The sequence below is a fragment of the Ostrea edulis genome, chromosome 1, assembly GCF_947568905.1.
Source record: "Ostrea edulis chromosome 1, xbOstEdul1.1, whole genome shotgun sequence".
Taxonomy (NCBI): Eukaryota; Metazoa; Mollusca; class Bivalvia; order Ostreida; family Ostreidae; genus Ostrea; species Ostrea edulis.
This window is the reverse complement of record NC_079164.1, coordinates 88,852,226-88,867,743: the sequence shown is the minus strand read 5'-3', so window position 1 is coordinate 88,867,743 and position 15,518 is coordinate 88,852,226. Positions and strand designations below refer to the sequence as shown.

Below are 15,518 nucleotides of genomic sequence, written 5' to 3'. Positions count from 1 at the left end.
TACTGCAGTGTATGGAGAAAATTGTGAAAGAGACTTTGGATCAAGTAGACACAGGATTGGCCACAGATCTCATCAAATTGGGGGCAATGGAAATGACAATGTCAAAGGTCAGCTTCATGCTTTTATGAACTAGCAAAATTAAGGCTGACTGAGATAAATTCTGTTTTACCTTTTAAAACTACTGTTACAATTCATATTTTGTTAACATTTGTACTTGCTTGCAGTTGTGTTCAGTATGGATTTCATTTGAACATTGATTACATCGTTATAATGTCACCAGTTTAGCCTTAATCCACTTAAAACACAAAGAACAGGACTTGGAAGTTGTATTTCTTCCTATATTAGAGCCATTTGTAATTTTGATTGCATATAAAGTAATAATTTCAGAAATATTATGCATTAGCAACACATTGCACCATTTTATGTTACAGATTCTAGGTGTTGGAATCTTTACTAAACATATACCTGAGTCTTATTCAGTATGTAATACATGGATTAGTAGTTCTAATGCATTTCAGGAAGTGGTGCCTGACTGGCAGAATGCAGCCAGTGGTCTCTTGGTGGCACTAGGAGAGCAGTACTGTGACGAGGTGATGTCGGAGATGTTTGAAAGATTTCAGCCTGGCACTCTACCGCATTATTTTGTTGTCAGGACTATAGGCAACTTAGCGCAGGCTAATGGTAATTACAGGAAATCCAACTTAAGCTGTAAATGAATATCGAATCTCAAACTTGGGGTTTGGATTTCTATATATTGATGACTTGCATGTATCTCAGAATCAGACTCATGGTAACTTGAAAACTTGGCTCTGTTTAATGGTTAATATTTACATAAGTTTCCAATGTTTTTGCCTTTGATGTCATCACCAATTGTAATGATAGCCATTTTCTCATGAATGCACTAAAGTTGAGAACAATGTGTGTATCAATCTTCATAAATATAGTACATCTGTTTTAACGGTTGGAAATTCCAACAGAAATGAAAGTAGAATGTAAGTTTCATTTTTGACAGTACATGTTTCACACTGACATGCTCTTCATGTATCACTAACATACTTCTTCTGAGTGTGCCCGCACGAAGTAGAAAGAAACAATAACCCATGGTTTGCGATGATGGCTGGCATGAAGCATCACAGTTAATCCCCTCATGTGTTTTCAAAATTGAAATTCATTTCTTAAATATCAACAACTCAAGATTATGGTAAGCTAGTAGTAATTATACCCCTCGCAACAAGTTGTGGGGGGGGGGGGGGGGGGGATATACTGGAATCGGGTTGTCCGTCTGTCTGTCCGTCCGTCTGTAGACGCAATGGTTTCCGGGCTCTAAAGCATTATCCTTTCCACCTACCGTCACCATATCATATAAATGGACTACCCATGGGATGAAGATGTTCCCTATCGATTTTGGGGTCAAAAGATCAAAGGTCAAGCGCACTGGACATCGAAGTAGCAATATGGTTTCTGGGCTCTAAAGCGTTATCCTTTCCACCTACAGTCACCATATCATACATATGGACTACCCATGGGATGAAGATGTTCCCTATCGATTTTGGGGTCAAAAGGTCAAAGGTCAAGCGCACTGGACATCGAAGTAGCAATATGATTTCCGGGCTCTAAAGCGTTATCCTTTCCACCTACAGTCACCATATCATACATATGGACTACCCATGGGATGAAGATGTTCCCTATCGATTTTGGGGTCAAAAGGTCAAAGGTCACGCGCACTGGACATCGAAGTAGCAATATGGTTTCCATTTAAATTCTTTAATGGCTTTTTTCATCGCATGGAGATACTGTGTTCCTAGATACCTTTTGGATCATAATACTGAAGTTTTACCTATTACCAACACCCTTTGGGAGATTGGGGTAAGCGGGGTGTATTCTTAGTGAACATTGCTCACAGTACCTCTTGTTTACAATGCCACTGGTGAAATGGTACTTTGTAATGAATTCTTACTTTACTGTTTAATACTAAATGATATTAATTCCACCTAAATGTTTAGATACATACATGTACTATAGGGCTGAAACGATATGTCCCTTCACGATATGATACATATTGCAATACTTATGCCACGATTTAGTTCTTTTAATACAATACAATTTACAAAAGAAACCAATAACATTGAAGAAAAATTTAATCACTATTTTAAAAGAAAAATGTTTCCTAACTGCCAAACGGTAAGATGCCTGTTGGCTCTGTAGTTTAAACTGATAAAGTTCATTATCATTTTCGTCAGACTCGAGGCTAACAACTGTCTGAACATTATTCGACGTTTTTTGTCCCTCATGCAGGTAAAAATGATAAGTACAAGCCAAGCCTGATGTATTTTACGGAACCCGTTTGTAATAAACGTATCGAACTGAAAATTGAGGCAATGAATCGAATATTGAATTGAGTGTTTATAATCGGTACCTTCAATGTTTAAGAATTCCAAAGAACTCTAAAATGAAATTTATTCTAAATTTTTTCAAATTCGAAGGAGAATTGGTGGAGAAATTCGAGAAAAATAGAAAAGATACCAAAAAATCACACGTCAGCGATTTTCTCTTTTGCTCAGGTTTGAGAGCGTTACCATTGTGACATGACTGTACAAACAGCTACATGAATAACGTCATAGGCTTCTATGAGAAGTAACGTAATGTAGTAGGCTATATGATGTGATAGTAAAGCATCGGCAACTACTGTAATTGAGTTTCTGACATAACATTTCAATCATTTGACCAGAGTCTTGCCTATCCTTAAACTCCAAAGAGACAACAGAAAGTTTCATATACAGTAAAATATCTCTATCTCGAAGTCTGAGGGACCTAGAAAAAATCGATCTTGGATATTTTTGAAGGAGGATATTTGATGCTTAGTATGGGATTTGCATTATAAACAACAACCCCGTTGCCGTTTCTTATAGTATAATACAAGTTGATGAATTAAAATTGTGGAATTTCAAAGAGAAACATTTCTTTTTTTTAAAATATATATTAACATCCAATTGAATTCACAATGTGTTTCAAAATTAAGATGATCGTGCCTGTATGCTTATTTATGTTTACTGATGTCCAGGCTTGACTGGGATGTAGTTATTGCGTTGTAATGAAAGAACCTATCACGTAAGAAAGAAACAAACAAAAAAAAGACGGATTTAAAAAAAAAACTTTAAAATGTTTATTAAATAAATTTTCGTGTTTTCTCTTTACTAGTTTTAATGATGAAGCGTGTATTATTAAATGCATTATCGTTATTAAGAGCATTACCTTAAGCGTACTTCGACGATTTTGTGCGTTTATCTAACCCACATGTTAATGATAGAGTGTGTGTCATTCAAAACACCATCCCTGGAATCGGGTGTGTTAGTTCATAATTGGCGGTGAACTTTAACAGTAATGTTGGAAGGCTTCGCTAATCACCCTAGCTATTGAACCATTTATTGCGACCTGGGTCTACTCGGAAAAGGCGAGCGTGGATTAGCGGTCATTAATTAAAATTGATGTAACCACGGGTGTGAATGTGTGACTTAACGACGCCAGGTATGGTAAGCATAGCGGAAAATCGACTGCACATCGATAAACCAGGTGAATTTAGGGTATGGGACCTTGAAAATACTTCGACATAAGCGGAGTATTCGAGATTACCATGCTCGAAATATCAGAAGATTTTTTAATCATTTATATAGGGAAAATGATCGGGACCGGCGGTCGACTTCGACTCAAGCGGGTTTTTCGAGATATACCATATTCGAGATACAGATATTTTACTGTATATTGTTTTGAGAATTATCAGTCTTGTATAGACTGATACAGTAGAGAGAGGGTTAATGAATTTTGTATTAATTTATTCATGATATACTAAAATTTGTTTTTTGTACAGTTTACAGAATGGTGCCTCACTTGACTGCTGTTCTAAGTACCACCCTTCCAATGCTGGGGATGGTCAAACATGATAACATGAAGTGGGTGTTCTCTTCCGGTAAGCAGGTGGTGTTTATGAAATCACTTCCTCCATGATTTTTCGGACTTCATGAGTCATTGCCTTTTTCGATAATTGTACTAATTCTATTAACACCCTGTGAGGTGGGTGAATGGAAGTTGGCAATTCATCCTTTTGTTTGTCAGGCTTTAAGTTATTGTTTGTCTCTAGCAGGTGTAATATTTTGTAAGGATCAATTGTTGGGATTGTTTATGATGACTTCCAGATAATTTATTTTGAACTCACTGGATATGTTAATCACTACATCATGGTATTAGATTTATTTTTTGATTGTTTTATTGCTAAAATTAAGATTTGTATTTGATACCTGAGTTATGAGGAAAAACCTCTCAGTCTCGCAAACCTTCAGTCCACCTATCAACTCCAGGTAGACCTTTTAGATTGCAGGAAGCTTTTCAACAGTATTTACTCAGTAGAAAAAAAAAGACCATTTTCTCCATTATTTTTATGCATAACACCTTAAACCATTCTGTGCAATTTATTTTGTAGCTCTTGCTTAAAATATCATTTCTATTTCCTTTGCTTTATCTAATGAACAAAGAGTTAAAATCTGTGTAAAGATGGCCCGAATTTGCTATGAATGTACATTTCTAAAGAGAATAGTAGGTGTATTTAGGGCTACCTTTCCCTCATAATAAGTTTTTAGCAAGGGTTTCTTTTGAAGCCTTGTCTTTGGAAAAAGCAAAGATATGTTCTTCAGAGAAATTGTGTTTTTTTATTACACTAATTTTAAAATTAGTACACTGTACCGCCTTTGTCAAAATTGGGGGTATAGCAAAGTTTTCAGGGGGAAAAAAATGAGAAAGTGTCTTGCAATATATAATTTGATACCCGAAGTTGACTGGATTAAACAGAGAGCTCACAATCAAAGACAGTCAAGAGACCATGCAGTCTCAAGCATACAGAAGCTAAAAGTATGAGGGAAAACCTATAAATAGTTCACCATACCAAGCCTTCAGGTGGACCTTCTGATTTTTTGATGGTCTCTGACCTCAGGTCCACCACTAGTGTTAAACCCAGGGTTACTGGATTTCCTTACAAAAGTCATCCATTATCAAAAATTTGGCATCTTTGGTACAATATATATATATAAAACAGTGGCTGATCTAGACCTTGCTGTTGGGGGGTGCAACGGGGGAGGGCATGGGAGGAGATTAACTTTAAAAAGATTGATTCAAAATGGTGCATTTTAATGCATTTTCAATTGAATCTGCAAAACCTCTTTTAATTGTTTGTAATAATGGATAGCTCTTTGAGAGTATCAGGAAACCACGATTTTCCTCTTTAATCGACATACAGTGTAAGATCCTGATTTCTAGTGTGTATGTGTACTTTACAGCCTTGTCCAAATTCAGTGAGGCGATCATCGAATATTGTGCTAACATTGACAAAGCCCCGGATAAATCCATCACTAGGGACCGATTCTCCCAGGAGATTGGATCCGCCTTTGATGTCCTTTTCACAACATGGCTGCAGTCCAAGGAGGCCAAGGTGGGTTGATATAAGGGGGTGAAGGAGGCTTTTACTCCCGAAATGGGTTTTAATTTCTTGTTGAAAAACATCATGTTACGTGACTAGATTTAATTGTGATGTCATAATAGTGTAATACAATTCAACATTTGCTGAATTTCAAATTTTGAATACACATCACACGGTAAAGTGATGTCTAAATGACATTTTTTTTTAAAATTTGCTGTATCAACTGATAGAAAAAATATCATTAAAAATAATATTATCATTAGATGTTAGAAATATTCATCAACAAATCTATACTATTATAATTGCTTAGTGTAAATCTAAGACTGTAACACCAAATAAATATGAGGGAATGAAATAGAAAATTAGCTTATCTGTAAATGAAGATAGTGACATCAAACCAACTATTCACCAAAATAGCAGGTAACATTCCTGTCAAAATCTAATTTGCAATTTTTAACTATTGTAACCATATGCTTAATCCACCTTCTTTCAATTCATTCTAAAGTTAGGTCTGCGGTACGTTTGTAAAGCATGAAAGGATCACACGTTGCAGCAGATTTGTATGCAGTGTTTAGTAAACATTGTTCTCAACATAAAAAAGCTGGTTAATATCTACAAATTTCTTATATAACAATAATTATATTTCATGTGATTTTTTTTTACATAATCAATGTTTATGCTTTATTTTGAAATTTATTTCAAAGTCTTTATAATTATGTTCTTGCAAACTATTTGCATAAATTGCAGAAGGGTAAAAAACTAAGATAGTTGACATTTCAATCTTTGTTATGATGGCTGAAATGTTTTGAAACATCGCAATTATAGATCGTTATTGCATTTAAAAAATATATTGTATGAGCAATGCTCTTGGAAAGCTTCGTAGTAATATTGTTTTCAATAATTTGAATTGCATACACCAGGAGATTGCAAAAAGGATGCTAATGACACACTGGTTAATATACATGTAATTGTGTAGTGTAAACAGTTCACATTCTTAAAAACTTGTCAATTGATCATCGGTGGAAAAATACTTAATTAATTGTGATAATTGAACAACATTCATTATTGATAACTATTGAAAAATTGCAGAAGTTAGCAAGTTAATTAAGATTGACAAACCTGTCCTGAAAATGTGTACTTAGCACATTTTATCATATTATCTTGATACGCAATTTCCGAGTTGCCCAATAGTTCATATTTTTGTCTGATGTATGTTAAATGTAATAGGTGTAACCTCTGTCTGATGTACGATATGTAATAGGTTTGACACAGGCCAGGGATCTGTCTGATGTATGTTAAATGTAATAAGTTTGGCATTATACAGGGTTGGAAGTGTTAATATAGGTGGGGAATTAAATCTGTTGTTGAGGATTTTCAGACAATAAGTGGGGGTGACATTATAACAGGGGGCAATATCTCAAGAGAGCACTGTATTTGTTTCTTTGTGTTTTGCTTGTCAAGAATTTCCAGACAATTGTGTTAAGTCAACTCTCTGGCTGCCCCTCCCCCCTCCTTCTGTTTTTGAAAAACGATGTTATTGCCTGATTATATTTAAGTTATCACAATCTTTCATGGTGGGTTTTTTTTCCAGGTGTTTGTTGATATTTTTTACAGATTGCATCTGAAATTCTGAGTATCAATTGTATCAAAACTTGAACAGAATTAAACATCAAATATGACTAACAACCCCATCATTGCAATTTGACAAAATGTACACTTTGAAAAGTGTCCTCCATAACATCAAAGTAACTATAAACCAGGTTTTTATCAGATATATGATACAATCTGTGAAAACTCAGCATACATTGTAATAAAGAATTTGGTACCGTAAACTTGACTATACCCTGTATGTTGATGTTATTTAATCTGAAGCTTAGGACCGCATTGATAAGAACGCTCCCATTTTTTACTGTAAGGGGAGTAACTGCAAAATTGTAGGTCATTGTACTTGAAATGTCACGAAAAATTATATATGTCATAATTATTGAGAAATGTCAAGTATGACCTTTAATGGAAACTGACTGAGAGACTATTGAACTTTAGATATTTAGGTCAAAACCACAGATGAAAAAATTATGCATCTGTTTCAGCTGAACTCTTGTTTCTGAATTAGAAAATGTATATAAGCACAACAAATCAAGTAGTACACAATTATCTATAGGGATTAATGCATACATTCTAGCCTGTGGTATTTTGTCGATCAACTGAAATTGATACTGAATATGAAACATTGAAACCATTATTTCGTATGTCCAATTCAGTCACAATTCTAATATCTAGTATGTCCAACAAAATCTTATTTTCTACATTTGCTTACATACAAATTCTCAGTAAACAAGCACACATAACGACATGTATCCGATAACATAGTGAGATCAGACACTTACTGTCGTTTTTGAAAATGAAGAAAAAATATTTGCCTTCATATTAATTTAATTTGTCTGAAAATTCTAAGTTAGCAAGAAAAGTAGTTCAGCCCAAACTCTGAAATCATGGAGGGGGAGGGGGTTTTATCCTTCAGTACACCAAGTTCAATTTAACCAATGTATTTATTTAATTGAAGGATCAACCTTTGCTCCCCTCCCCCTTAATTTAGGATTTAGAGCTTAGGGTTTTGTTATATTTGTTTATCCTTCAGTGCACCGAGTTCAATTGATTGGTTGAACCTTGTAGAATTTATTATTTATCCAATGTATTTATTTAATTGAAGGATCAACCATTGCTCCCCCCCTCCCCCCAATTTAGGATTTAAAGCTTAGGGTTTTGTTATATTTGTTTATCCTTCAGTGCACTGAGTTCAATTTCTACTACCCTTCATTACTACATACATGTATGGCCAGCTATTAGGGATTTGTCAATAGCTATTAGGGATTTGTCAGTAGCTATTAGGGATTTGTCAGTTTTCTGGACTTTTTTGTTTATCACTGCAACTATTCATTGAAAAATTTATACATGCACTTATAGCAGTGGGTTATATATCAAGTTTGAGTTTAGGCTTGTTAACCTTTTTAGAAAGAGTAGTCGACCCTGAACTGATCAAATAATGGCACAAAACGGGGCGCTTTTGTGATGCCATCAAAATTATATGTGATGAGGTTCCTAAAACAGCAGTACAACTGGAGCAGAGTACTGATGATGGACATCTTCATTTACAGTTCATCATTGACATGTTTTGAATATTAAAATTAAAGAAAATGCAAAAAGTGATACAATTGAAACTTTTAAGACCTGACATAGTTCCGACAATATATATAGACTTATCAAATTTTATTTTCCTATACCTTGAAAAATCATTTTTATTTCGTTATGAATAAACTGTTTACGTATTAAAGATTATTTATGCAGAATATTACACAAACAACTTGACTTGGGATCAGTAGGGAACATGTATTGCTGCTAGTATGCAGTGCTTACAAAATGCTTGTTCATGGTAATAATTTAAAAGAAATCTTTAAAAATAGCTGAAAACTTGAATTACATGCCCCCATGGTATTCCTATTCTTATTTCAGTTGCGACTGACAATTGTAGAGGCTATGGGTCATATGACACATCTGATGGCCAAAGAAAAATTGGAGGAAGTTTTACCCAGAGTGCTACAGGGAATTCTATTATTGTACAAGAAGCACCCTGAACCATTCCACATCACACAGGTATAGCTAACCAAACACCCTGACATTCTATAACACACAAGTATAGCTAACCAAACACCCTGACATTCTATAACACACAGGTATAACTATCCAAACACCCTGACATTCTATAACACACAGGTATAACTAACCAAACACCCTGACATTCTATAACACACAGGTATAACTATCCAAACACCCTGACATTCTATAACACACAGGTATAACCTAACACCCTGACATTCTATAACACACAGGTATAACTAACCAAACACCCTGACATTCTATAACACACAGGTATAACTATCCAAACACCCTGACATTCTATAACACACAGGTATAACTATCCAAACACCCTGAATTTCTATAACACACAGGTATAACCTAACACCCTGACATTCTATAACACACAGGTATAACTATCCAAACACCCTGACATTCTATAACACACAAGTATAGCTAACCAAACACCCTGACATTCTACAACACACAAGTATAGCTAACCAAACACCCTGACATTCTATAACACACAAGTATAGCTAACCAAACACCCTGACATTCTATAACACACAGGTATAGCTAACCAAACACCCTGACATTCTATAACACACAGGTATAACCTAACACCCTGACATTCTATAACACACAGGTATAACTATCCAAACACCCTGACATTCTATAACACACAAGTATAACTATCCAAACACCCTGACATTCTATAACACACAGGTATAACTATCCAAACACCCTGACATTCTATAACACACAGGTATAACCTAACACCCTGACATTCTATAACACACAGGTATAACTATCCAAACACCCTGAATTTCTATAACACACAGGTATAACCTAACACCCTGACATTCTATAACACACAGGTATAACTATCCAAACACCCTGACATTCTATAACACACAAGTATAGCTAACCAAACACCCTGACATTCTACAACACACAAGTATAGCTAACCAAACACCCTGACATTCTATAACACACAGGTATAGCTAACCAAACACCCTGACATTCTATAACACACAGGTATAGCTAACCAAACACCCTGACATTCTATAACACACAGGTATAACCTAACACCCTGACATTCTATAACACACAGGTATAACTATCCAAACACCCTGACATTCTATAACACACAGGTATAACCTAACACCCTGACTTTCTATAACACACAGGTATAACCTAACACCCTGACATTCTATAATACACAAATCAAATTTTTATATAATGCTAAAATGCATTTGTCAATCAATCAATAGCAAGAAACTGGATAGAGTCAATAGGTAATGATTCCAAATACATTTCAGTTTAGGTGTCGTAGGATGGTTAGGACAAATGCACTTAGTTACAGGAATTGCCTGATTACACTGATCATATGATTTTGTCACAGGGATTGTCAAATGTTCTGGATGCTGTGTGTATAGAGGGGAATACGATACTGGAGCCACAGCTAGAGGGATTGCTGTCATCGCTGTTTCCACAGGTTAGAGCCGATAAAACCCCTGCAGAGTAAACCCAGGTCATACTATTCTCTATGGTCAGAATTATTAATAACCTTTGTACAGTGAAACATGGTTGATCTACTGAACTTTTTGTTTGTCTTCCCTTTGAGAAATTTTCACTTTTAATGAGACGTCAGCAGCTGTAGGTGAAGTACCACAAATTTAGACCTATGCATGGGGCCCAAGGTCATAGCAGAGAGGGTTCTTTAATGTGCCAATGCTTGCCACAACACAGAACTTCCATTTTTAAGGTCATATTCGAAAGATTTGCTGCTCTCATTTTTAAGAGGCATTCTCTGTAGCCACTTAAACTTTATATAAGGGGTCCGACACACACTGTCACCGAATTTTTTTTTTTAATTTGGCACATTGACTTAATCTGGCATAAGTAATGTAAAACCATCATAATTTAGAAATGACAAACACTATTGACTCTAAAATTTGGTGCTCCACCACCACTCATTTCCTATTGCAGCCATGTGCAAAATTTGTTTACAATTTTCCATGCACATTTTTGGGCATTGTAAGAAGCCACAGGCTATGGCTTTTAAGTTGACATTGTAGTATACAACCATCGTGCCAATTCTCAGACAGGTTCTCGGGGAGAGGGTGGGACAAATCCATACTGTGGCTGTGTGGAAATTGTTTGAATACTGTGCAATTGCAAAAACAAAGTCACCATGTGATCTCTATGTGTCTTTCATAGAAATCAAATGCAGTTCACATAGCAACCTCCCTATGGTTTTTTGGCCCCCTATGTCCTCTAAAAACCATGTGTTTGCTGTCTGATCAGTGCAAGCAAAACATTATACAACATGGCTTTCAAACAAACAAAATAGTAGAGGACATGGGGCCCATGATTCTGAACAAAAATCTCACAGCCACTGTCTGCCATTGCATGGAGGCTGCATGGAAAGGTAGATACAGCCAGGTTAAGGGCTCCATAGGAGCATCACAGGCCAAATGTAGACTAGGTTTTAAGTTGGACATGGCCATGGCATGAATGGGACTCAAACAAACAACCCCCCCGGTTGTGAAATAAATGCTCTAATCACCGAGCTACTGCAAGCAGTGGTTATACTGAACTGTGAAAAGTATATGCGCTTACTGAATTCAATATCTATTATATCAAATATTTATAACTATGCATGTGGGGTGGAAGGGGGGAATTTATGTGACCAGTTAATTAATGTAAATTTCCCCCACATGTAATTAACCACTTTTACAGTAGATAAACAATGCTTAAATACATCAATTTCATGTATCTAATAAATGAAATGAAAAAAATTGTCAAAGTTCAATGAATTTGGTTAAGTTACTTCTTTGTGAACTGCATTTCTTCCCTTCAAACTACATTTTGTCGGCAATATTTGTAAACGATGACATGATCATGCTCTATATTTAGAATTTGCACTTTTTGCAGAGTTAAAAGAGACCCTGAAGTATGCTACTAAACTTTCTGTTACTGTTCCATTCTCAACTAAATTAAATCATTCTATTCCTACACCAAATTGTTCCTTTAAAAAAATTGGTGTTCTTTTCTTAGGCCAAAAGTATTCTGTTCTCATCTAAAATCATATGTTCTAGGTAAACCATTCGGTCTTTCAAACTGTTTGTTCCTGTCTGGTCCCTCACCTAAATGTAGCATTATGAAGTCATTGTAGATCATCATGGCACTTGGATGTGCTCTTAAACAGATTTAAGAAATGAAGCTTATAATTCTTTTCTTGATGACGGTATCATAGGGAAAATTCGACAGAAAACTTCATTAATAGTAATTGTAGTGCATTAAATTGATGAAAAAGTTTTCCATCTAATTTTCCCTACAATACAGCCATCAAAAAAAGAATTATAAGATTCATTTCTTTAATAATCATTTAATTATCATTTAAATATCTTGAAATATTGAGTTTAAATAATAAAACATGATTTTTCTTTCAAATTCATACATAGACATATCAATACATGAAGTTTTTCTTTGATGCAGAAATGAAATGAATTTTTCAGCCAATCAAAATTGCTGTAATTTCATCAAGGCAATGGATATTAAATGATATACATTAAATTTGACTTTTTGGTGAAATTGTTGGAAAATTAGAATGAGTTAATTAGTACATGTTAAAATCTTCAGCTGTTGTCATCTTCAAGTGCAGGTGTTAAGTGAGAAAGGAAAAAATTCTAGAACAACAGTGCCCTACCCTGTTGGTGAGTGGACACAGGGTCTACTCTATGTCCACAGCTTAGATGAAATTGGTTCCTTAACATCCCTATCTGAATTTTGACAGGCGTCTTCAAAGTCTCAAAACTGAACTTACCTTTTGTTCTCATCTTGGCCCAATTTAGCATTCTGTTGTGGGCCGGAACCCTTTATTCGTGTTGAAAGGAACCATTTTTGTTTTTACCAATAACTATTCCGTTCAAACCGTTCAGTGTTTGTTCCCCAATTAAAACCAATCATTCCTAAACTGTTCATTCTCCATTCCACTGGTGTAGTTGTACACTTCAGGGTAACAACATGTAGTTGGAGTTTGTCCAAATCTCATCACTTACAACTGATTTTTGAAAGAATTAATAATCATCGATTTCATGTTTTGAACTCACCCATGAAACTGACCTACAATAAACCAAAAAATCGAGTTCCTATTGCCTTGCATATTTTTTTGAACCCCGAAAATTTGACCCAGCCCATAAAAATCAATGTAAAATGTACGAGACACTGAAGATATATTTGATTATTTATAGGAGAAGAGGCATATATAAATTGAAGTGTTTTCTAATTAAGTCTCCCTAACGAAGTTTGGAGACTTATTGTTTTTGCTCAGTTCTTATTAGTCTTATTATTCTTCCGCTTCTTTCTCTAAAGTCGGGACTAATAGTGACATGGGATCTTCAGAAATGGCAAGAGGATGACAGGACCTTCAAACTAGTATCAAGGTCAAGTGACTCCAGATTTACTGAAGGAAAAAAAGGGATTTTTTTTGAAAAATTTCAAAATCAAAGCCTTCCTGATTTAGATCTTTTAAATGGAGTTAACATTGGCAAGAATTTTGTCAAGGGAGGAAAATAGTAGTACTCAGAAAAAGCCCCATTTATACATCCAGTACTTCGTTGGGGAGACTTTATAATCGGTAGATTATAATCATATCTTGTTACTAAGATATATTTATCTCGTATGATTTCTGCACTTTCAGGTTTTCAATCCTCCGGATTACTCTAACCCATTAAGCATAAAGAACCACAATGAGGTGCTGCGATGCTTCGCTATACTAGGTACAGAATGTTCTCTTTACTGTTAATAGTTATGTACAGAAAAGTTGCATTCATGGTGTTAATGCCTTTGATATATGAACTGCAATACTATTTATAGCTAGGCCATTTTCTGGGAAGTTGACAGGAATCCTGCTACAGAAATTGGAGAACGGCAATGAGAAAGTTCGGATCGGAATTCTGACTATTTTCAAACATCTCATTAATGCTGCAAGTAGGTATTTCCCGTGTCCAGAATTCTTGATAATAAGAAATTATATTTTTCAAATAGTTGTTGGCAATGTCCCAACATAAATACAGAATACTTCGGTTCAAATGTTCAACAAAATTTTTATGACTCTTACAAAACACGTTTGGTTGAAAGAATGCTGAAAATGTACAAAATGTTTCTATATGATGTACGTACCTCTTATACTTAATTCTAATTACATCATGTCCTTCCGTATTTCATGTCTATTACTCTGTGCAAGTCTTGATTTCTCGCCCTGCCCTGTTATTATAGTGCAGGTTAAAAGAATCAAAATGGTCCTTGGGCATTGGCAGGGAAGGAGAGGGGGTGGAGAATACATCAAAAGATCCTAAGTTTTTGGGATTCATATTTCAGTGCTAAGAAGACAAGTATATATATAATATGTTTTATGTTATTTGTGCCCGAACAGACATAACAGCTTGTGGAAATGACATCATGTGTTTGCAGTGACACTCTTTGTTTTTCTGGAGATTGTGTATGCTCAACTTAAATTCAAAGCGTGTTGATTAACAGAGAGGGTGGTTTACTTCTTTGTGTGTCTCTGTGTAGATGATGCTATGGAAGACAAACAGGAAGTGGTCGTGTCAGGACTAAAAATGATGCTAGCCGAACAGAACAATAAGGTTAGTAGAACTAGGACTAAAAATGATGCTAGCCGAACAGAACAATAAGGTTAGTAGAACTAGAACTAAAAATGATGCTAGCCGAACAGAACAATAAGGTTAGTAGAACTAGAACTAAAAATGATGCTAGCCGAACAGAACAATAAGGTTAGTAGAACTAGAACTAAAAATGATGCTAGCCGAACAGAACAATAAGGTTAGTAGAACTAGAACTAAAAATGATGCTAGCTGAACAGAACAATAAGGTTAGTAGAACTAGGACTAAAAATGATGCTAGCCGAACAGAACAATAAGGTTAGTAGAACTAGGACTAAAATGATGCTAGCCGAATAGAACAATAAGGTTAGTAGATCTAGGACTAAAATGATGCTAGCCGAACAGAACAATAAGGTTAGTAGAACTAGAACTAAAAATGATGCTAGCCGAACAGAACAATAAGGTTAGTAGATCTAGGACTAAAATGATGCTAGCCGAACAGAACAATAAGGTTAGTAGATCTAGGACTAAAATGATGCTAGCCGAACAGAACAATAAGGTTAGTAGAACTAGGACTAAAAATGATGCTAGCTGAACAGAACAATAAGGTTAGTAGAACTAGGACTAAAAATGATGCTAGCTGAACAGAACAATAAGGTTAGTAGAACTAGGACTAAAATGATGCTAGCCGAACAGAACAATAAGGTTAGTAGAACTAGAACTAAAAATGATGCTAGCTGAACAGAACAATAAGGTTAGTAGAACTAGAACTAAAAATGATGCTAGCC

At 35.3% G+C, this 15,518-nt stretch overlaps 1 protein-coding gene across 5 annotated transcripts in view; it reads left to right on the top strand.

The window, feature by feature from the left end:
- The window catches only part of LOC125675869 (maestro heat-like repeat-containing protein family member 1), a 93,333-nt gene that overhangs the window by 5,079 nt on the left and 72,736 nt on the right, over positions 1–15,518 (top strand). For all 5 annotated transcript variants that reach the window (XM_056164921.1, XM_056164924.1, XM_056164932.1 and 2 more), the window contains 9 exons: positions 1–107; positions 519–681; positions 3,866–3,964; positions 5,325–5,476; positions 8,975–9,115; positions 10,503–10,595; positions 13,806–13,884; positions 13,982–14,095; positions 14,681–14,754. The exon at positions 1–107 is cut by the window's left edge and continues 25 nt beyond it. In XM_056164921.1, coding sequence (XP_056020896.1) covers positions 1–107; positions 519–681; positions 3,866–3,964; positions 5,325–5,476; positions 8,975–9,115; positions 10,503–10,595; positions 13,806–13,884; positions 13,982–14,095; positions 14,681–14,754 — 1,022 coding nt within the window. The remainder of the gene's footprint in view (positions 108–518; positions 682–3,865; positions 3,965–5,324; positions 5,477–8,974; positions 9,116–10,502; positions 10,596–13,805; positions 13,885–13,981; positions 14,096–14,680; positions 14,755–15,518) is intronic.